General features: G+C 50.6%; 2 protein-coding genes and 1 long non-coding RNA gene across 3 annotated transcripts; all 3 read left to right on the top strand.

The window, feature by feature from the left end:
* Positions 1–707: 707 nt before the first annotated feature.
* Positions 708–909, top strand: LOC139601648 (uncharacterized). Its single transcript, XR_011682973.1, has 2 exons — positions 708–783; positions 859–909. It is a non-coding gene; the product is annotated as an uncharacterized lncRNA (long non-coding RNA).
* A 10,320-nt stretch (positions 910–11,229) lies between these two features.
* Positions 11,230–16,090, top strand: HOXB6 (homeobox B6). Its single transcript, XM_071450819.1, has 2 exons — positions 11,230–11,760; positions 15,713–16,090. The coding sequence occupies exons 1-2, from the start codon at positions 11,340–11,342 to the stop codon at positions 15,970–15,972; spliced, it is 681 nt and encodes a 226-aa protein (XP_071306920.1). The 5' UTR covers positions 11,230–11,339; the 3' UTR covers positions 15,973–16,090.
* A 3,598-nt stretch (positions 16,091–19,688) lies between these two features.
* On the top strand, positions 19,689–21,498 carry HOXB5 (homeobox B5). Its single transcript, XM_071450815.1, has 2 exons — positions 19,689–20,238; positions 21,199–21,498. Exons 1-2 carry the CDS (start codon positions 19,689–19,691, stop codon positions 21,444–21,446), a joined length of 798 nt encoding a protein of 265 aa, XP_071306916.1. The 3' UTR covers positions 21,447–21,498.
* Positions 21,499–21,941: the final 443 nt, after the last annotated feature.

The raw sequence follows: 21,941 nt of genomic DNA, 5'->3' as shown, positions 1-21,941 counted from the left end.
TAATTTTTTTCTCTAATTTTTTCCTAATTTTTTCTCTATTTTTTTTCTCTATTTTTTTTCCTCTAATTTTTTTCCCTAATTTTTTTTTTCTCTAATTTTTATTATTATTATTTTTAAATCCCACCCCCTCACCATCCCCACACCCCACCCTGAGTTTCCCCCGATGCTTTTGGGATCTCGGTGCTCACGCAAGGGCAGAGGCGACTCCGCGGCACCGCCAGCGCTTTTTGCTCCTTTTTTCCGCGCAAGGGACGGGAAAATGCGAGCGGCCCCGAGGAGCCCGGGGGGCGACGGACGGCGCTGGGCTCGGGACAAGCCTTGGCAGCCGCCAGATAAACCCAGGCTTAACCGCGCCGGCCCAAAATCCCCACCCCTGCCGCAGGGAAGGACGGCAAAAGGTAAGGGCAGAATGCGTTTCTTTTCCTTTATTGTTATATATCTAAATATATGTGGTTTTTATTTTAATTTTTTCAATGTAAAAATGGATTTGTCGCGATGTTTTTATATTTGTTTTTTCTTGTTTCGTCCCCATCTCCTGCCTGGGGAGGAGGTGTTGGAGAGGGGGGCATGGAAAAGGGTGGGGTGGTGAAGGAGGGAGGAATGAAAGGCTTTGGAAATTTTTGGAAATCTGCTCCAGCGGGGAAAAAAAAATGCAGAGATTAGAGGTGAGGAAAAGAGAGAAATAAAGGTGGAAAATTAAAAAAAAAAGGGAAAAAATAATCGAGAGAGAAATAAAGGTGGGGAAAAACAAAAAAGGGAAAAATAATCGAGAGAGAAATAAAGGTGGGGGAAAAAAATTGAAAAAATAATCGAGAGAGAAATAAAGGTGGGGGAAAAATAATCGAGAGAGAAATAAAGGTGGGGGAAAAATAATCGAGAGAGAAATAAAGGTGGGGGAAAAAAAAAGGGGGAGGAAAGAAAGAAACCGAGGGGAGGAAAGGAAGAAATAATGGGGGGAAAAAAGGAAAAATAGAATGAGGAAAGAAAGGGGGAGGAAAAACGAAGAAAAGAAATAGAAAAGAGGAAGAGAAAGGCAACGAGGGGCAGGGAGGAGGAGCAGGAGCCGGGTGAGGGCACCTGGAGGCAGCGGCCGAGCGGGGCTGGGCTCGGACCCTGCCCCGAGCCTTGCGGGCACTTGTGGCCTTTGCTTCTTTGCTTCTGTCGCTCTGGGCTCGCTTTGGGCTTTGGGTTTTTGTTTTTCCCTCCCCCTGGCAGAATCCGGTGCCAGTTCCGCCGTCTCGGGGCGGGTTTGGCGGAGGTTCCGCGGGAGCCGCTCGGGGTTTGCGCGGCTCTCCGGGGGCGTTTGTTGCGCGCGTGGTTTTCCCTTCGAGGAGGAGAGGGCGGCTGGCGGAAACCTGAAAAATCAGCCTGGGGAAAATATAAAACAAACCAAAATAACAACAACAACAACAACCAAAAAAAAAAATTAAATAAAAACAACGAAAAAAAGAGGGGGAAAGGAAAAAAAAAAAAAAAGAGGTGGAAAAGAATTAAGAATGGAGGAATGGGAGGAATGGAGGCAGCGCAGGGCGCAGCGCTCTCATTATCGTGATTTCTCTTTTCCTCTCCCCGAGCCCCAGATGAAGCTGACGTTGGGAAGCAATAAAGCTCCTCGCGTTTTAATTGCGTTCTGCGGCTCCAAGGCGCCTTTGGGGCCGGCGTTCGGGGCTTCTCCTTCCTCCTGCGCCAGGTTCCGCGCAGGTCGCGCTCTCCTCCCGCGCCCCGCGCCCCAATCCCCGCTGCTCTTTGAGGGGAAAATTCCCCCCGAGGAGATGCCGGGTTTCGCCTCATTCATTTCATTGGTTCCCCTCGCGTTTCGAGGGCGCGTTGTGAAATATCCGCGTGGAGGTGGCTGTGAGAGGGGAAATGAAGGAGCGGGAGGGAGGGAGGCAGAGGGGATCCGCGATTTCAGCAGAAACCGCCCCGGGAGGCCAGGACCGAGCTCGGCCCCGCCGCGATACCGAGCGCGAGGGGTCAGCGGTGCCGAGAAACACAAAGACGGTTCAAAAAGCGATTTCTGACCCGAACCTGCTCCGTTTCTAAAAGCGATTTCTCCCCCGAACCTGTTCCGTTTTAAAAGCGATTTCTGCCCCGAACCTGCTCCGTTTTAAAAGCGATTTCTCCCCCGAACCTGCTCCGTTTTAAAAGCGATTTCTCCCCCGAACCTGCTCCGTTTCTAAAAGCGATTTCTCCCCCGAACCTGTCCCGTTTTAAAAGCGATTTCTCCCCCGAACCTGCTCCGTTTCTAAAAGCGATTTCTCCCCCGAACCTGCTCCGTTTTTAAAAGCGATTTCTCCCCCGAACCTGCTCCGTTCTAAAAGCGATTTCTCCCCCGAACCTGCTCCGTTTTAAAAGCGATTTCTCCCCCGAACCTGTTCCGTTTTAAAAGCGATTTCTCCCCCGAACCTGCTCCGTTTTTAAAGCGATTTCTCCCCGAACCTGCTCCGTTTTAAAAGCGATTTCTCCCCCGAACCTGTTCCGTTCTAAAAGCGATTTCTCCCCCGAACCTGCTCCGTTTTTCATCAATCCCCGGCCCAGGGGGGCAGGAAAAAACCCCACGCGGGTTCGACCTCCTGCTCTCCCCTTTTCCCCCCCATCTTTTCCCTGCGGTGCTTTTGTTTCTTCCCGTTCGCGCAGGGGACGGGAAACCAAATGAGGAACAAATAATGGAAGGCAGGAATCGGGGATTTTTATGCCGATTCTCCCACACCTCGCGTGGGAAACCACTTGTGGAACCGCCAAGGATTTTCGGGCATTTCCCAGCGGAGCCGAGCGAGAGCAAACCCCGGGGCTGGGGCGGGGTTTGGGGGCGATCCGGGGGTGATCCGGGGGTGATCCGGGGGTGTCCCCGCCGCTTCATTTGGGGAGAAGTGAATGAAACGTCCCGCGGGGGCCCCGGTGCGCCGCTCGCCCATTCCCCGCCGTCTGCTGCCATCTACCGTCGGCGGCCGCGGGCACGGGGGGCACCGGGGGCACCGGGGGGGCTCGGGGGGCTCTCGGGGGGCTCCCCCAGCACCGAGACCCCTCCCGGGGGGTCCCCACCCCGCCCGGCCCCGCCCGGCCCCGCCCGGCCCCGGGGGGCGCGGAGCGTTCGCCTCCACCCGGAGCCCCCGCGGGTTTTGTTCCGCCCGGAGCGGGGATGGGGAATTCGGATTGGGAGCGAGCTGAGGATTTTCTGTGTCGCGACAGCCCCGGAGGTGGGCGCGGGGAGGGGAAATCCCGCCGGGATGGCGGCGCTCGGTGCGCGGGTGCGGAGGGGACGCGGAGGGGGCGAGGCCGGAGGGGCCCGGGGGGTTTGGCAGAGCAGGGTTGAATAAAAAAGGGAAAAAAAAATAGGAAAAAAATGGAAATAAAATAAATAAAATGAAAAAAAAAAGAAAAATAAAGAAATAAGGAGGAATAAAATGGAATAAGATGGAATAAAATGGAATAAAATGGAATAAGATGGAATAAGATGGAAGAAGATGGAATAAGATGGAATAAAATGGAATAAAATGGAATAAGATGGAATAAAATGGAAGAAGATGGAATAAGATGGAATAAAACGGAATAAAATGGAATAAAATGAAATAAAATGGAATAAGATGGAATAAAATGAAATAAAATGGAATAAGAAGGAATAAGATGAAATAAAATGGAATAAGATGGAATAAGATGGACTAAAATGAAATAAGATGGAATACAATGAAATGAAATACAATAGGATGGAATAAGGTAAAAAAAAAAAGGAAAAAAAAAAAGAAAGAAGAGTAAATAAAACGAGAAAAAAAATAAAATAAAAAGAAATGAAATGCAATAAATTAGAATGGGAAAAAAAACCATAAAGAAATAAAGAGAAATAATCCGCAATAAAAAGCAATAAAACGTGATAATCCGCCATAAAACGCAATCAAACGCAATAAAACGCAATAAAACGCAATAAAACGCAATAAAACGCCAGGCAGGGGAGCCTCGGCCCCTCTCTCCTGGCAGCGGCCGCTCGGGGCCGGCCCGGGCGGGGTCCGGGGGGGCTCGGGGGTCGCTGGGGACAGGGGCAGCCCAGGGGTCACTTTGGAGTTCCCGTGGGCCCGGCAGGACAATGCGCGCCTGTTATTTTAAACGGTTCCTCCCTCCCGCTCCTTTTCCCCCTGCTCGTTTTCTCCTCCTGCCCCGCAGTTTCCTGGCAACTGCGTCGCCCCCGAATCCTCCTGCTTTTCCCCCAGAAAGTGCCGCGCCCGGGGGCTCCGCGCTGCCGGGAGAAACCCCCAGAGCGAAAGCACAAAAAGGAGGCGAAGAAATGAATTTTGTGCCCGGAGCGGCCGCGGCCCCGCTCGAGCCGTTCCGCGCTGCAATCCCGGCCTCTCCCTCCCCTGTCCCCCCTCATTTCACCGCCTCTCCCTCCCCAGGGGCAAAATTGGGGTGCGGGCGCCTTTGGGTCCCCTCAAAGTCCCCTCAAAGTCCCCTCAAAGTCCCCCGCTCCCCCCGGTTTTTCTGATTTTCGCGTTAATAATTAGCCGCGCCGCTTGATGGAACAAAGGCGGGTTATTAGCGCTGCTTTTCCGAGCTGCCATTAGCCAGGTTATTATGCACGGCACGGGAAGTCAGGTAAATTAAACTTCAATTGCTGGAAATTAACTTTCAGGCCGTTCTGCGCTGCCAGAGAGGCGATTCATTTTATTATTATTTTCTTTTTTTTTTTTTTTATTATTATTTTTCTTTCTTATTTTTTAATTTTAACACCTTCGGGGCTCGTTGTTTTAAGCGAGCAGCTCGGGTTTATTTTCCGAAGGGCAGGCTCTGCGGCCGCCAATGGGTTTCTGTGTCTGACTTCCAAGAACAAGGGGTTTGTTCAACTCTTTTTCCTGCTCCGGGCTTGACTTTATGGCCGCAATAATTCCCTCGGTGGGGGAAACCCCCGCTGCGCTCTCACTTCACAAGGGCCGGCAGTGAAAAAATAAAAGGGGGAAAAAAAAATTTTAAAAAAAATTTAAAAAAGAGAAAAAAAATAAAAAGTTTCATTTTTTATTGGAAGCAGCAGCGCGGAACTTTCCCAGCCGCTCCAGCTCCGCACAAGCCGCGCTCTGTTCTGCCGGCCTGCCCAAATATTTGGGTGTTGTTTTAATGCCCTCATCCCCCTCCTCCTCCTGCTCCGCTCCGGCTGCGGGCCAGGAAAAACCACGCGACAAAAAGGGCGAGGGGAACCCGCCCGAGGAGCCCCAGAGGCTCCTCCTGGTCCCGGTTTGTGCCCCGAGGCGCGGCTGGCACCGCGGCTGCGCCTTCCGCGCCCTCCTGCGCGCACCTCGAGCCCGGAATTTGGGGGTTTTTGGGGATAGGAGGGCAAAAGCGGGATGAAGATAACCCCCAAACCTCGTTATTGCCCCTCCTATTGCTGGAGCCCGGAATTTGGGGTTTTTTGGGGATAGGAGGGCAAAAGCGGGATGAAGATAAACCCCAAACCTCGTTATTGCCCCTCCTGTTGCTCGAGGCTGGAATTTGGGGGTTTTTGGGGATAGGAGGGCAAAAGCGGGATGAAGATAACCCCCAAACCTCGTTATTGCCCCTCCTATTGCTCGAGGCTGGAATTTGGGGTTTTTTGGGGATAGGAGGGCAAAAGCGGGATGAAGATAAACCCCCAAACCTCGTTATTGCCCCTCCTGTTGCTGGAGGCTGGAATTTTGGGGTTTTTGAGGAAATGAGGCCAAAATCTGATTAAAGCTGAGCGCCCTCCCCGCTTTATTGCTGGAGCCTGGAATTTTGGGGTTTTTGAGGAAATGAGGTCAAAATGTGGCTAAAGATAAGCGCCCTCCCCGCTTTATTGCTCCCCCTTTGCAGACCTCGCGCCTGGAATTTGGGATTTTTGGGGAAATGAGGCCGAAATGTGGCTAAAGATAAGCGCCCTCCCCACTTTAGTGCTCGAGCCTGGAATTTTGGGGTTTTTGGGGAAATGAGGCCGAAATCTGGCTAAAGATAAACCCCCTCCCCGCTTTACTGCTGGAGCCTGGAATTTGGGGTTTTTGAGGAAATGAGGCCAAAATCTGATTAAAGCTGAGCCCCCTCCCCGCTTTATTGCTCCCCCTTTGCAGACCTCGCGCCCGGAATTTGGGGTTTTTTTGGGGGGGAAATGAGGTCAAAATCCGGCTAAAGATAAGCGCCTTCCCCACTTTATTGCTGGAGCCTGGAATTTTGGGGTTTTTGGGGAAATGTGGTCAAAATGTGGCTAAAGATAAGAGCCCTCCCCGCTTTACTGCTGGAGCCTGGAATTTTGGGGTTTTTGGGGAAATGTGGTCAAAATGTGGCTAAAGATAAGAGCCCTCCCCGCTTTATTGCTGGAGCCTGGAATTTTGGGGTTGTTTTAAAAGATGAGGTCGAAATCTGATTAAAGCTGAGCCCCCTCCCCACTTTATTGCTCCTCCTATTGCTTGAACCCGAATTTGGGGTTTTTCAGGGGCGAAATGAGGCCAAAATCTGATTAAAGCTGAGCCCCCTCCTCGCTTTATTGCTCCTCCTCTGCAGACCTCGGGTCTGAATTTTGGGTTTTTTGATTTTTTTCTGTTTTTTTTTTTAAGATGAAACCAAAATCTGATTAAAACCGAGTCCCTGCCCACTTTATTGCCCCTTCTCTGCAGACCTGGAATTTGGGTTTTTTGGGGTTTTTTTTGAAGAAATGAGGCCAAAATCCGGCTAAAGATAAGCCCCCTGCCCACTTTATTGCTCGAGCCTGGAATTGGGGTTTGTTTTGAAAAGATGAGGCCGAAATCTGATTAAAGCTGAGCCCCCTCCCCGCTTTATGGCCCCTTCTCTGCAGACCTCGAGCCTGGAATTTTGGGAGGTTGTTCTGAGGAAATGAGGCCCAAATCTGGTTCAAGCCGAGCCCCCTCCCCGCTTTATTGCTCGAGCCTGGAATTTTTGGGGGTTTTGTTTTGAAAAGACGAGGCCGAAATCTGATTAAAGCTGAGCCCCCTCCCCACTTTATTGCCCCTTCTCTGCAGACCTCGAGCCTGGAATTTTTGGGGTTTTTTTGAAAAGATGAGGCCGACATCTGATTAAAGCTGAGCCCCCTCCCCACTTTATTGCTCGAGCCTGGAATTTTGGTGTTTTTTTTGAAAAGATGAGGCCGAAATCTGATTAAAGCGGAGCCCCCTCCCCATTTTATTCCTCCTCCCATTGCAGACCTCGAGCCTGGAATTTTTGGGTTTTTTTGAAAAGATGAGGTCGAAATCTGATTAAAGCTCCTCACTTTATTGCCCCTCCTTTGCAGACCTCGGGCCTGGAATTTTTGGGGTTTTTTGGTGGGGAGATGAGGCCAAAATCCGATCAAAGCCGCGCCCATGGGAGCCCCCAAAGCCCGGCTTAAGCCCAGGGCTCCTGTCTGAGCCCGGCTGCCCCCGCCCGAGCCGAGGCGCCCAAAAGAAGCAGAAACGGCCCAAACCCAGCCTGGCCCGGGACTGGAGGCGCTTGGGATTTCAAATTCCGCCTTTGGACGGGGACTGGGAGCCACCCCTGAGCCGAGCGCTCAATTCGCGGAGATTTAGTGCGCTTTAAGCCCTGGGCTCGAGTTTAAATGGATCAGAGGTGGCAAATCAATTACAGCGCGGGCCTGACCCTCGCCGGATGAAAACTGCCCCGGCCTTCGGCGTTTTCCTGGGGATTTTTTCCCACCTTGGCAGTCGAGCCCCGCCAGGGTGGAGCGAGAGGAAAGATTTTTTTTTAATCTTTTTTTTTTTTAATCTCCAGAGATGTCAGCGAGGCGCAATTAGCGAGCGGCCGGCTTCGATTAGCGCGGTTTTATTTTCTTTTTAAAACCAAAAAACCAAAATAACTCAGCCAAGAGCCCCTTTCCGCCGCAAATTATCGCAGCGAGCAGCGCTGCGAGCCGGCGGCCGTGAGAAATTTTAAAATTATTTTTCCCCCTTTTTTTTTTTTTTCTTCCCTGCTTTCCCAAACTATTTCGAGGGATTTATTGGCCAGGAGCGGCGGAAAAACGCCAGGCAAACATTTTCATTGCGGCGGAGCGCTGCTGCCCACGAGCTGCGCTTGCAGACATCGCATTTCTGTGCCCCTTTGCAGAAAATCCCATTTCTCTGTCCTTTGTAGGAAATCCCATTCTCTGTCCTTTGTAGGACATCGCATTTCTGTGCCCCTTTGCAGAAAATCCCATTTTGCTGCCCCTTTTCAGGACATCGCATTTCTGTGCCCTTTTGCAGGAAATCCCATTTCTGTGTCCCTTGCAGAAAATCCCATTTCTCTGCCCCTTTTTCAGGACATCGCATTTCTGTGTCCCTTTTCAGGAAATCCCATTCTCTGCCCCTTGCAGAAAATCCCATTTCTGTGCCCCTTTTGCAGAAAATCCCATTTCTGTGCCCCTTTTGCAGGAAATCCCATTTTGCTGCCCTTTGTAGGAAATCCCATTTCTGTGCCCCTTTTTCAGGACATCGCATTTCTCTGCCCCATTTCAGGAAATCCCATTTCTCTGCCCCTTGCAGAAAATCCCATTTCTGTGCCCCTTTTCAGGACATTCCATTCTCTGCCCCTTTTCAAGACATCGCATTTCTGTGCCCCTTGCAGAAAATCCCATTTCTCTGTCCTTCTGCAGGACATCGCATTCTCTGCCCCTTTTCAAGACATCCCATTTCTCTGCCCCTTTTCAGGAAATCCCATTTCTCTGCCCCTTTTCAGGACATCCCATTCTCTGCCCCTTGCAGAAAATCCCATTTTGCTGCCCCTTTTCAGGAAATCCCATTTCTGTGTCCCTTGCAGAAAATCCCATTTCTCTGCCCCTTTTCAGGACATCCCATTCTCTGCCCCCCAAATAACCCAAACCTGCGTGCGGGGCTGCAGGCTCCCGATAACCGCCGCCGTTTCGCGGAGCCGCAGAAATTGCGCAACTCATCCCCCGCCCCATCCGCCGGCTCCTGCTGAGCCCTTCAGCCCCTAATCCCACTTTTCTTTTTTTCATTTCCCCCCTTTTTCTTTCCTCTTTTTTTTCCCCACTCATCGCTCCCTCTCCACCTAATTTTATTTATTTATTATTTTTTTTTTTTTATTTCGCCGAATTTTTTTACTTTAATCCCGGCAACTTGGGGCGCGCCCGGCGCACAAAGGGGAAACTCTGCACGGAGCAACAGCAGCGATATCGCGGGGAGGGCGCGGCGGCCGCGCGGCCGCTTCCTGCTCCTGTTATTTCCTTCAATTCTGGCACCCCCGGGACGCTCCCGCGGCCCCGAGCGCTCCCGGCGCGGCCGCTGGAAACTCGGGCTCCCAAAGCACCGGGCCGCGCTCGCCGCCGCCGCTCGGAGCCTCCCCGGGCGCGGGCAGCTCCGCGGAGGATGGGAAATCGTAGATCCCTGGCACCGATCTCGTTTCGGCCCCCACAGACAGATGGTTACAAATTCGGACAGGAAACAGCCCCTTGATAAACGCTGCAGGGCGGAATTGAGGTGGATTCGCTTTTCCTTTTTTTTAGTTTTCTTTTCCCTTTTTACCTTTTCTTTTCCCTTTTTTCCTTTTAATTTTCCTTCCTTTCTTTTAATTTTCCTTTCTTTCTTTTCTTTTTTTTCTTTTCGTTTTTTTTTCTTTTCCCCTTATCTTTTATTTTATTTAAATTTATTTCATTTTATTTTATTTTATTTCATTTTAATTTTATTTTATTTTATTTTATTTTATTTTATTTTATTTTATTTTATTTTATTTTATTTTATTTTATTTCAATTTATTTTAATTTATTTTATTTTATTTTATTTTATTTTTAATTTATTTTATTTTTTAATTTTTGGATTTTTTTTTTTTTTATTGGCCACGTCTCTCCGCTGCCTCGGCTGGTTTTCCCCTTCGAAAAGCCAAATTAAAAAAGAAAAAAAAAAAAAAACCCCAAACAAAAAAAGCGGCGAGAGGAGCCTCAACCCCACCTTGAGCCAGCGAGGAGCTCGGGGGGGGATGCGCAGGTAGAGCCAAGCCAGGAAATCCGGGCCAAGCAAAAATAACAAAATTAAAATTAATTTTAAAAATAAAAATAAAATTTAAAACCCCAGCGCAAAGCGGAGCTTTAGGGGCACGGGGACTTTCGGCGTCACCTTTGGCGGGGTTTAAATGGGCGCAAATCGGTGTTTGGGGGTGCGGAGGGGCTCGAACGGGGGGGGCTCCGCTGCCCTGAACCCCCCCTTGATAAATTCCGCTTTTCCCCTCGCCCCGAGCTCGCCTTTGGCCAGAAAAGGTCGGGCGCGGGTCCGGCATTAACAAAAAACGCAAGAGGGCACAATGCGGGGGAGAGCGGCTCCGGCCGGAGCGCGGAGGGAACATTCCCAGCATTTTCCAGGATTTTCCAGTGTTTTCCAGTGTTTTCCATTTGCCATTTCTCTCCCGAACCGCGGAGCTTTTCCGACAAGGGCGCGGAGGGGCGGCGGAGGCTGCGCTGGGGCTGCGCGGGGCGGGCGGCGTTAATTGGCGCTAATTAGCGCGGCGCGGAGCCGCTGAACTTGTCCAGAGCGGTTTCTGCTCCCGAGCCCGGCGCAGCCCCCGCCGCGGGCTCCTTGCGAACTTGGCCCAGAGCAACTTTCCAATTTCATTTTTCCGCTCTTTCCCCGCCCCGTCCCCCCGAGCTCATTTCGGGACCGGGGTTAAACTTTGGCCGCCGCCGCGAATGAACTTTTTTTTAAAATTTTTTTTGTTCTTTTTCTCTCTTTCCCCCCCCCGCTCCTCCCCGCCCGCTCCGCGCGGTTCCGCCGGGGACCCCGCGCGCGGTTTTTGGGGGCAAATACGAAAATTTCGGCGCTCGCAGCGCCTTCCGCGCGGACGGGCGCGCTCCGGGGCAGGGAGAGGAAGAGGGGAGGGCGAGGAGGAGGAGGAGGAGGAGGAGGGGAGCGGGGGCACCGCGCGTTTATTTATTTATGAAGCTCGCGAGGAGAAGGCTCCTTTCGGCAGAGATTTTCTATTTGGTTAAGGGGGTGCCGCTCTGTTGTTTAAAAGGGAGGGAAAAGGGGGTGGACGGTTTGTTCTTGGGGGTCCCTGGTGCAATCTCGGCTCCTCATGGGTGCTGTTTTGCAACCTCAGGCGCCTGCTATTGGTCAGCCCGTGATCAGATGGTTGTATTTCCTTGTGTCCCTCGCTGGCACCGCGCCATCTCCCTTCAGCTAAAACCCAATCTCCGATATAGCGCTAATAGCTAAACCACTCGGACTATAAAACACAACAAATCATAAAGCCCGGGCGAAAAAAGGACGGCACGCACACGCACACACACACGCGGCGCAAAAAAAAAAAGAAAAAAAAAAAAGGAAAAAAAAAAGGAAAAAAAAAAAGGAAAAAAAAAAAAAAGAAAAAAAAAGGGGGGAATCTCTCTCCTCTCTGTGTCTCTCTCCTTTCCGATGAGTTCTTATTTTGTCAACTCGACCTTCCCGGTGAGCCTGGCGGCGGGGCAGGAGCCCTTCCTGGGACAGCTCCCGCTCTACCCCTCGGGCTACGCGGACCCTTTGCGGCACTACCCGGGCACCTATGGAGCCGCGCAGGACAAGGGCTACTCCTCCTCCTCCTCCTCCTCCTCTCCTTACTACCAGCAGAGCTCCGCGGCGTTCGGCGGCCGCGCCTCCGCCTGCGACTACGGCCCCGGCGGCTTTTTCAGGGACAAGGAGCCGGCGTGCGCCCCTCCCAGCCTGGACCAGGTGCCCTCCTTCGGCGCCGAGGCGCGCAAGGACTGCGCGCACGGCAAAAGCGCCTTCGGAGAGAGCGAGGAGCAAAAGTGTTCCGCGCCGGTTTACCCCTGGATGCAGCGGATGAACTCTTGCAATAGTGAGTTTTCTCTTTTCCAGCAATAAATGCATCAATCTCCTCCTCCCTCCCCTTTTTCTTATTTGTTACCGCCAGGGAGGGGGAGAGACAGAGAGAGAGAGAGCGAGCGAGGGGAGCAGGAGCAAGGTTCGGTGTTAGAGCCCAAACTTCCAGCGGGGGAACTCGGGCTCCGAACACGCAGCAAAACTTCCGAGATCGCCCCCGCTCCAGCCCGAGCTAGAAACGCTCCCACCCCAGAACTGAATTCTTTCGGAATTTCTGAATTTCTCAATTTCTCAATGTCTCAATTTCTCCATTTCTCCATTTCTCCATTTCTGAATTTCTCAATGTCTCAATGTCTCAATTTCTCCATTTCTCCATTTCTCCATTTCTCCATTTCTCCATTTCTCTCCCACTCCCTCCCTTGGTGTTTTGTTGTTTGTTTTTTTTCCTGTTTTTCCCTCTTTTTTTTTCTCTCTCTCTTTTTGCCACATTCCTGTTCGCGTGTCACTCAGCGACAGCGATTTGTCTCTGTCTGTGCCCCACACGCACACGGAGATTTCTCCTCTAAACCAGATCTCGGTGACTTTACACACACAGAGCCCCGGCCCGCTCCTCTCCCTCTCCCTCTCCTCTCTCTCCGAGCCAGAATTAAATGACGGAAAAAGTGTTTAAATATTTGAAAGGCAGACGGTTGCATTTTTAATGCGGCTCGCCCGTAATGAAAAGTCTGCCTGGGGAGGATTTTCCTGGTTCTCTTGCCCCCCTCCCCGGTGACGCACGGCTCCTTTAAGTGCCGTTTCCTCAATCAGAACTGCAATAATAATTTTTTAAAAATCAGATAAGTGGAGGCGGTGGGGTACGGGGGTGGAAAAGAAAAACACCAGCAGCCTCCCTGCTCTCCTTGCCCGTGTTTAGACGCATTTGTTGCCTTTTAAGTTCCAAATTGATGCCCATTAGCGCGGGGACAGCGAGCGTTGCGCGCTCTTTAAAGCGGGCTCGGGGCAGATCGATTCACTTCATTACGGCCTAAACGCCCCCATCCATCCCGGCCCTGCCGCCGGGGCGGAACGGGCGGGGGGCGGCAACGCCTGGAGGGGCCTCAGGATCGGAACGAGATGGGTCTGGCCTTGTCTGCCTGCCCTGAGCCCGGCTTAACCCCCCCCGTGCCCAAAGCCCGGCTTAACCCCCCCCCGGCCAAAGCCCGGCTTAAGTCCTCCCTGCCCTGAGCCCGGCTTAAATCCTCCCTTCCCAAAGCCCAGCTCAAACCCCCCTGCCCTGAGCCCGGCTCAAACCCCCCGTGCCCAAAGCCCGGCTTAAATCCTACCTTTCCAGAGCCCGGCTTAAATCCTCCCTTTCCAGAGCCCGGCTCAACCCCCCCTTTCCAAAGCCCGGCTCAAGCCCCCCCTGCCCAAAGCCCGGCTCAAGCCCCCCTGCCCTGAGCCCGGCTCAAGCCCCCCCTGCCCTGAGCCCGGCTTAAATCCACCCTTTCCAGAGCCCGGCTTAAATCCTCCCTTTCCAGAGCCCGGCTCAAACCCCCCCTGCACTGAGCCCGGCTCAAACCCCCCCTGCCCAAAGCCGGGCTCAAACCCCCCCTGCCCAAAGCCCGGCTCAAACTCCCCCTGCCCTGAGCCCGGCTCAAACTCCCCTTTCCAAAGCCCGGCTCAAACCCCCCCTGCCCAAAGCCCGGCTTAAATCCTCCCTTTCCAGAGCCCGGCTCAAACCCCCCCTGCACTGAGCCCGGCTCAAGCCCCCCCTTTCCAAAGCCCGGCTCAAACCCCCCCTTTCCAAAGCCCGGCTCAACCCCCCCTTTCCAAAGCCCGGCTCAAGCCCCCCCTTTCCAAAGCCCGGCTCAACCCCCCCTTTCCAAAGCCCGGCTCAAAGCCCCCCTGCCCAAAGCCCGGCTCAAGCCCCCCTGCCCAAAGCCCGGCTCAAGCCCCCCTGCCCAAAGCCCGGCTCAAGGCCCCCGTGCCCTCCTGGAGCTGCTCAGGGCCCTGGGGAGGCGCGGCCCCCTCTGCACCATCCCCAAATCGAACTCCGTGTTCCTCCTTCCCCCCTCCTCTATTTCCCTCCATTTTTCTCTGTTTCCCATTTATTTTCCCCTATTTCCTTCTGTGTCCCCCTATTTCCGCTGTTCCCCCTCATTTCCCCCTAATTCCCCCCTATTTCCCCCCTATTTCCCCCTGATTTCCCCCATTTCCCCCTAACTCCCCCTATTTCCTCTCTTTCCCCCCTATTTCCTCTCTTTCCCCCCTATTTCCTCTCTTTCCCCCCTATTTCCTCTCTTTCCCCCCTATTTCCTTACATTTTCTTCTATTCCCCCTTTCCCCCCTCTTTCCCCCCTCTTTCCCCCCTCTTTCCCCCCTCTTTCCCCCTCTTTCCCCTTATTTCCCCCTATTTCCCCCTATTTCCCCTAATTCCCCCCATTTCCCCCCATTTCCCTTTATTTCCCCCCAAATTTTCTTCCATTTCCCCCTATCCCCCCCTTTTTCTTTATATTTTCTTCCATTTCCCCTCATTTCCCCCATTTCTCCTATTCCCCCTGTTTCTCCCTTAATTCCCCTTTATTTTCCCCTTAATTCCCCTTTTCCCCCTATTTTCTTCTATTTTTTGATATTTTCCCCCTATTCCCCCCTATTTTCTGGTATTCCCCCTATTTCCTTACACATTTTTATATTTTCCCCTCTTTTCCCCCTATTTTCTTGTGTTTCCCCCGATTTTCTTCTATTTTTTTATATTCCCCCCTATTTCCCCCTCTTTCCCCCCTATTTCCTTACACATTTTTGTATTCCCCCCTATTTTCTTGTAGTTCCCCTTATTTCCCCCTATTTCCTTGTATCCCCCCCTATTTCCTTACACATTTATATATTCCCCCTATTTTCTTGTATTTCCCCCTATTTCCCCCCTATTTTCTTGTATCCCCCCTATTTCCTTACACATTTTTATATTCCCCCCTATTTCCTTACACATTTATATATTCCCCCTATTTTCTTGCATTCCCCCCTATTTCCTTACACATTTTTATATTTTCCCCTCTTTTCCCCCTGTTTTCTTGTAGTTCCCCCTATTTCCTTACACATTTTAATATTCCCCCCCCATTTCCTTGTACATTTTAATATTTTCCCCCCCATTTCCTTGTATCCCCCCCCATTTCCCTACACATTTTTATATTCACCCCCATTTCCTTGTACATTTTAATATTTTCCTCCCTATTTCCTTGTATCCCCCCCTATTTCCTTACACATTTTTATACTTTCCCCCTATTCCCCCCTCTTTCCCCCCTATTTCCCTACACATTTTTATATTCCCCCCTATTGCCTTGCATCCCCCCCATTTCCCTACACATTTTTATATTCCCCCCCATTTCCTTGTACATTTTTATATTCCCCCCCTATTTCCCTACACATTTTTATTCTTTCCCCCTATTTCCTTACACCTTTTTATATTTTCCCCTATTCCCCTTTCTTGTATTCCCCCTATTTCCTTACACATTTTTATATTCCCCCCCCATTTCCTTGCATCCCCCCTATTTCCCTACACATTTTTATACTTTCCCCCTTTTTCCCCCTATTTCCTTACACATTTTTATATTCCCCCCCATTTCCTTGTACATTTTAATATTTTCCCCCCCATTTCCTTGTATCCCCCCCATTTCCCTACACATTTTTATATCCCCCCTATTTCCTTGTATCCCCCCCTATTTCCCTACACATTTATATATTTCCCCCCCATTTCCCTACACATTTTTATATATTTTCCCCCTTTTTCCCCCCTATTTCCCTACACATTTTTATATATTTTCCCCCTTTTTCCCCCCTATTTCCCTACACATTTTTATACATTTCCCCCTTTTTCCCCCCTATTTCCCTACACATTTTTATCTTTCCCCCGCCTTCCCCGGGCCGTTTCCTGCGGGGTTTTTTTTGGTTTTTTTTGCTGATTTTCCCCTCTCTCTCTCTCTCTGTGCCCCCAGGTTCATCCTTCGGGCCGAGCGGCCGGCGGGGCCGCCAGACCTACACGCGCTACCAGACGCTGGAGCTGGAGAAGGAATTTCACTTCAACCGCTACCTGACCCGGCGGCGCCGCATCGAGATCGCGCACTCGCTGTGCCTGAGCGAGCGCCAGATCAAAATCTGGTTCCAGAACCGCCGCATGAAGTGGAAAAAGGAGAACAAACTGCTCAGCTCCGCGCAGCTCAGCGCCGAGGAGGAGGAGGAGAAAGCGGCCGAGTGATGCGGGAAAACGTCCGAAAAAAAAAATTTAAAAAAAAAAATTAAAAAATTAAAAAAAAAAAAAAGCAACGACAGCGACAAAAAAATTATTTCAAACTCAGAAAACGCTAAAAAAAAAATTGGAATTGAGGAGGGGGTGAGGGGTGCAGGGAATTCCCGCTCCTCGCTGGGGCAAATCCCGCAGCAGCCGCGGAGTTTGGGCCGCAGACGCGCCGATCCCCGCTGGTTTTGTCCAGGAACAAACAAAAAAAAAGCGAAATTAATCGGGTTTCTAGCGGCGTTTTGAGGGTTTTTTTTTGCCCTTTCCCTCCCGCTCTGCACCCCCCTTCCCTCCCATTATTATTCCACGAAATGGAATAATAATAACGATAATAACCGCAAGAATAATAATGGAAAAGTGAAGAGACGGAGAGAGAGAAGGAGGGAAGGGAAGGGAAAGAGAAAAAAAGGGGAAAAAAAAAGAAAAAAAAAATTAAAAAAAAAAAAAAAAAAAAAAGGACTCCTAGCCGTGTTTCTACCCTTGGTGTCACTGTTAGTAATCCGCTAACTCTTGTATTTAATGGAAGTGCTGCAATATCTGTCATTTGGGGTGTTTATTGTCCTAATTTTGTACAAATGGTTCATGCACGGTTGGCATAAGTTGGGGTTTTTTTTCCTTTTCTTTTCTTGATGTTTATTTTTTTTAATTATTTTTTTTTTAATTTTTTACTCCTTTGGTAAATTAATCCAACCCTGAGGTTCTTTGTAATTAGTTTGGGGCTGTTTGGTTTCGGTTGGGGTGGGTGTTTTTTGTGGTTTTTCTTTTTTTTTTTTTGCCTTTTTAAAATGTTTTATTTTAAAAATCCGAAATCTACTGAAAGAACTGAGTACTACCTACGAGGCTGCAGGAAAAAAAACAAAAAAGAAAAAAAAAAGAAAAAAAAAACAACCGAGAAGAACAACGACAGAAAGTTCTATTTTATTAATTTTTGTACGTGTTGTGTTTGGAGTTTGTCTTAGGTATGAACATGGAATTCTCTAATAAAAGCCAAGGCTTCGATCTCACCCCAGAGCCCTCCCCTGTCGTTCTTGGCGCTGCTTGGAGCCGAATTTTCCCTTTTCCAGGGGCTGAAAAGGAGAATTTTCGCCGCCCTCCGGGTGACGATGTCCCCTGGCCCTGCGCGGGATCGCAGAAAATTCGGATTTTCCCCCCTTTTTTTGGGAGCGCTTTGGCCAGGAGCATTTCCTGGCTGCCATTTCTGCCTCAGCACCGCTCCCTCTCTGCGTCTTTCTCTCTCTTTTTCTTTTTATTGTTACAGTACAAAGAGTTATGACGGAACGCCCGTCCCATCTCCACGATAAATCAAGGAAACGGGCAAAAACGCGCTCCCATTTATCCGCCCAAGCCACCTAACATTTGCCCAGCATCTTTCAAACATCTGCTCCCCTCGCTCCGTGCCCCCGAATCAAAGAGAAATGTGGCGCAAAAAAAATAATAATAATAATAAAAAAAAATTTAAAATATTCCAGCTTTCCAAGGAATTTACCCCCGGAAAAAAAAAAAAATTCTCCTTAAAAATCCTCCTTGAAAATCCTCATTGAAAATCCTCATTGAAAATCCTCATTGAGAATTCTCCTTGAAAATTCTCCTTGAAAATCCTCATTGAAAATCCTCATTGAAAATTCTCATTGAAAATCCTCATTGAGAATTCTCCTTGAAAATCCTCATTGAAAATCCTCATTGAAAATTCTCATTGAAAATCCTCCTTGAAAATTCTCCTTGAAAATTCTCATTGAAAATTCTCATTGAAAATTCTCATTGAAAATCCTCATTGAAAATTCTCCTTGAAAATTCTCATTGAAAATTCTCATTGAAAATTCTCATTGAAAATCCTCCTTGAAAATTCTCCTTGAAAATTCTCACTGAAAATTCTCATTGAAAATTCTCATTGAAAATCCTCATTGAAAATCCTTATTGAAAATTCTCATTGAAAATCCTCCTTGAAAATTCTCATTGAAAATCCTCATTGAAAATTCTCACTGAAAATTCTCACTGAAAATTCTCATTGAAAATTCTCATTGAAAATTCTCATTGCCGGGAATGAGCGCCCGTTTAAACTGGGGGAACAAAAAGTGGGGGAAATCCTGAATTTCGCTCCTTGGAAAGGGCAAAATTTTTATTTTCTCCGGCCAGCGGCTCCTTGCCTTGCCTGGGGACGGGACGGGGAAGGTTTCGCGCTCCTCAGCGAGGAATTTTCTTGCGAAATCCCCAACTTTTGGTGTGCGCGGGGGGGAATGGAATGAGAGGAGAGGAATCTTTTGGTGTTTTTTTTTTGTTTTTTGTTATCTGCTGAGGGATTTAGGGCTGGAAAGGCTCCGGGAAGGGGCGAGCGGGGCGCAGCTCGTGGCCACCAGAAAGCGCCGGGTGGGAGCGCGTCCCCCCCGCGCCACGAGGCGCTTTTTTAATGCCAGCCGCTCTTAAAATCAATTCATGCAGAAGCTTCACAGCTGTAGGACATTTGCTATTATTGCCACGCTTTTCATTGCCCGTAATTATTATAATTATATGTCACTTTCAATATGGCGCATAATTCCCAACGAGTTGCAGGCGAGCGCGTGAAATTCCGAAAGTGCCTCGGAAGGAGGGAAAGGAAAAAAACAAAAAAAAAAGGAAAAAAAAAAAGAAAAAAATATAAAAAATCAACAAGGAGAGAGACGGAGAAAAGAGAAGAAGGAGAGGAAAAAGAGGAAAGTAACGCCTAAAACAAATCCAGCTCTTTCCCAGCGCTGTCCCCGCTTTCCGAGCGCTTTTGCTCCCCGATGTTCCTCGCAGGGCAGCAAACGGGGAGGGAAAACCTCGCAGCCCAAGGCTCACAGAGGACGTGGAAACGCTCAGGAGCAGGAACATCCTAAAAACCAACGCTGCCAAGGCCGGATTTCGCCTCTTTTCCCTTTCTCCCGCCCGTCTTTGCCCCCAGTTTCTTTTCTCCCCTCCAGAGCTGAGGTGCGAGCTCCTGGCCGAGGGAACCTCGACTTTTCCACGGAGAAAGCGCCCCAAAAATCACCCGCAGCTCCTCCTCGCCACCCCTTCCGACTGCGGACCCCCCAGAGGCCTCCCAGGCACCCAAAACCTCATCCCAAACTTCTCCAGCGCTTTTCCAACACCGAGACTTCTCCAGGAAAACCCCGAGCCCTGGGACGCGCCGCACCCTCTCCTCACTCCCCACCTTTTTTCTTTTTAAATACATTTTTCTCCTTTTTTTCAAAAAAAGCAACACGGAGCTGAACCGAGTGGGGGCGACGGGGATTTTTTGATTTTTTTTTTTTTGGTTTTTTGATTTTTTTTTTTGGGAGAGGAGGAGGAGGAGGAGGAGGAGGAAGGGGGGGCGCAGGGTGCAGTGGCGCGGCGCGGCCGGCAGGTGGCGCGCTCCGCCCAGGCGGGGGGCGATGGCGGCGGCGGATTTGGGGCGACTTTGGGCCTAAAGCGGCTCGGCGCTCGTCATTATTTGTAACCATAGAGCATGAATTACCTCTTGAGGTCATCAGCGAGAATTTACGACTGGTCAACAAAAGCACGTGACGCCCAAACGCACCCCCCACCCTCCCCCCATATTTGGCCGCATACATAGCAAAAACGAAGTACAGTGCATCGCTATAATTCATTAATACATCATAAATCGTCAAGCACGGGGTTATAACGACCACGAGCCACAAATCAAGCCCTCCAAAATAACCCAAATGAGCTCTTACTTTGTAAACTCGTTCTCAGGGCGCTACCCAAATGGCCCCGACTATCAGTTACTAAATTATGGGACCGGCAGTTCCATGAACGGTTCTTACAGAGATTCAAGCACCATGCATTCCAGCTCTTATGGCTACAACTACAATGGGATGGACCTTAGCATCAACCGCTCGGCCTCCTCCAGTCACTTTGGGGCTGTGGGCGAGAGCTCCCGCGGTTTCCCTTCTCCAGCTCAGGAGAGCAGGTTTAGACAGGCGTCCAGCTGCTCCTTATCTTCTCCCGACTCCCTGCCCTGCTCCAACAGCGAGAGCCACGGCGGCAAACCCGCCCCGTCCCCCTCCGAGCCGGCTCCTGCTGCCAGCAGCACCAACACAAATTTCACAGAACTAGACGAGACCAGCGCGTCCTCGGGAGCCGACGAGGGCACTCCAATAAGCAGCAGCATCCCCCGAGCGCAGGCAGAGCCCATCGCGACCTCCACGGCAGCGACAGAAGGGCAGGCACCTCAGATATTCCCTTGGATGAGGAAACTTCACATTAGCCATGGTACAGCTCCTTCTTTTTCCGTCCTTGTGCCTGTTCATTTCTTGCCGCACATCCCCCCCCCCAACCCCACCTCGCTCTTTTTCTCTGTTTCTTTCTCTTTTTTCCCCCCTTTCCCCTCTTTTTTTCCCTCCCACCCCCCCAGCCCCGCTCGCTTTTTCCTTTTTTCCGCTCCCTCCTTCCCTTTATTCCGCGGAGGCGCTTTGATCAGAATCGCAGCTATTTATTGCTTTTGTATTTCTCGCTCTAAAGCTGCCTCTGGCGCCTGCGGAGGGCCGGGGGGGGGCTGCGTGTGTCCGTGTGTTTCTGGGGGCCGATTTTATTTTCCCTCTCGCCCTCCCCGCCGCCAAACCGGCGCTTTCCCGAAGCCCTCGCACCGCGCGGGTGGTGGGAGAAGGTAAATTCAAAAACCGAGGCCGGGGGGGGTTCCTCGGGGTGGAGGAAAGGGAAGAATCGAGCATTAAAACGGAGCTGGAGGCGCAGATGGGGCTCGCAGCCCCGTCCTGCCCCGGTTTCCTTTCGAGCCGCCCTTGCCAAAGCCCCAGAGCCGCCAGGAGAGCCCCGGGAGGGGCAGAGCCGGCCCCGAGCTCCAAAATCCCCGGTTCTCTGCCGGGGGAAAGAGCGGCCCCAAAGCTGCCCGGGAGCAGCCGGGAGGGAGAGCGGAGCCAGGGCAGCGGCGCCCGGGGCTGCTCAGAGACGGACACGAGTGGGAATCGGGGTCTGGAGGGGCCGGGGGGCTCCACACCTGGGCGAGGTGGGGTGGGAGAAGAAGGAGACACGGGGGGGGTGCTGTAAATTGGGGGCAATTCGCAGCTTTCTACTGTTTAAAAAAAATAAAATTTAACAGCGCGAAAAATAGGCCTGAAAATTTAAAAATAGGCGAAAAAAAAAAATGAAATAAAAATAGAGGAAATGCGAGCAGAAAGAGCAAACCCCAACCGCGGTGTTGTCCGTGTTACCCAGACATGACCGGACCAGACGGGAAGAGGGCGAGGACAGCGTACACGCGCTACCAGACGCTGGAGCTGGAGAAGGAATTCCACTTCAACAGATACCTCACCCGCAGGAGGCGAATCGAGATCGCCCACGCGCTCTGCCTGAGCGAGCGCCAGATCAAAATCTGGTTCCAGAACCGCCGCATGAAGTGGAAGAAGGACAACAAACTGAAAAGCATGAGCCTGGCCTCGGCCGGCAGCGCCTTCCAGCCCTGAGCCTCGGCGGCCAAAAATCCGCGGCCGGAACGAGCAGGAGGCGAAGAGGAAGGAGAGGAGGAGGAGGAGGAGGAGGAGGCGAAAAAATAAAATAGAAAAAAAAAATTAAAAAAAGAAAAACCAACCCCAAAACCACAGCGAAAGCCCCGAGTGGATAATGAAAAATCAAGTGAATAATGAAAAATCAAGTGAATAATGAAAAATCAAGTGAATAATGAAAAATCAAGTGAATAATGAAATCAAAAGGGAATCATGAAATCAAAAGTGAATAACGACATCAAAAGTGAATAATGAATAAAGCAAGCAGCGGCAGATGCGCGGTTTGGGAGGACGGCGCAGCGAGGCACCCCTGGGGCTGATCGCCCCCAAAGCGGCTCCTGGGGGTGCCCTCAGGCCAGGACTGAGCTCCCTCCCGCAAGATTTTGTGGGGTTTTTGTTGTTTGTTTGTTTAAAAACGAGGAAAAAAAAATATTAAATTTTATTTCCAGATGCTCC

The sequence above is a fragment of the Agelaius tricolor genome, unplaced genomic scaffold (genome assembly GCF_023055355.1).
Source record: "Agelaius tricolor isolate 1412-34295 unplaced genomic scaffold, bAgeTri1.0.p SCAF_31, whole genome shotgun sequence".
Lineage (NCBI taxonomy): Eukaryota > Metazoa > Chordata > Aves > Passeriformes > Icteridae > Agelaius > Agelaius tricolor.
This window is presented reverse-complemented; position numbering and strand designations above follow the sequence as displayed.

What these genes read in the sequence shown, in the direction of transcription:
- HOXB6 (XM_071450819.1), top strand. Translation starts at nt 11,340, where the DNA reads ATGAGTTCTTATTTTGTCAACTCGACCTTCCCGGTGAGCCTGGCGGCG. An exon ending in GCGGATGAACTCTTGCAATA is followed by an intron (nt 11,761 to 15,712) that starts GTGAGTTTTCTC and finishes CTGTGCCCCCAG; the next exon opens with GTTCATCCTTCGGGCCGAGC.
- HOXB5 (XM_071450815.1), top strand. Translation starts at nt 19,689, where the DNA reads ATGAGCTCTTACTTTGTAAACTCGTTCTCAGGGCGCTACCCAAATGGC. An exon ending in GAAACTTCACATTAGCCATG is followed by an intron (nt 20,239 to 21,198) that starts GTACAGCTCCTT and finishes CGTGTTACCCAG; the next exon opens with ACATGACCGGACCAGACGGG.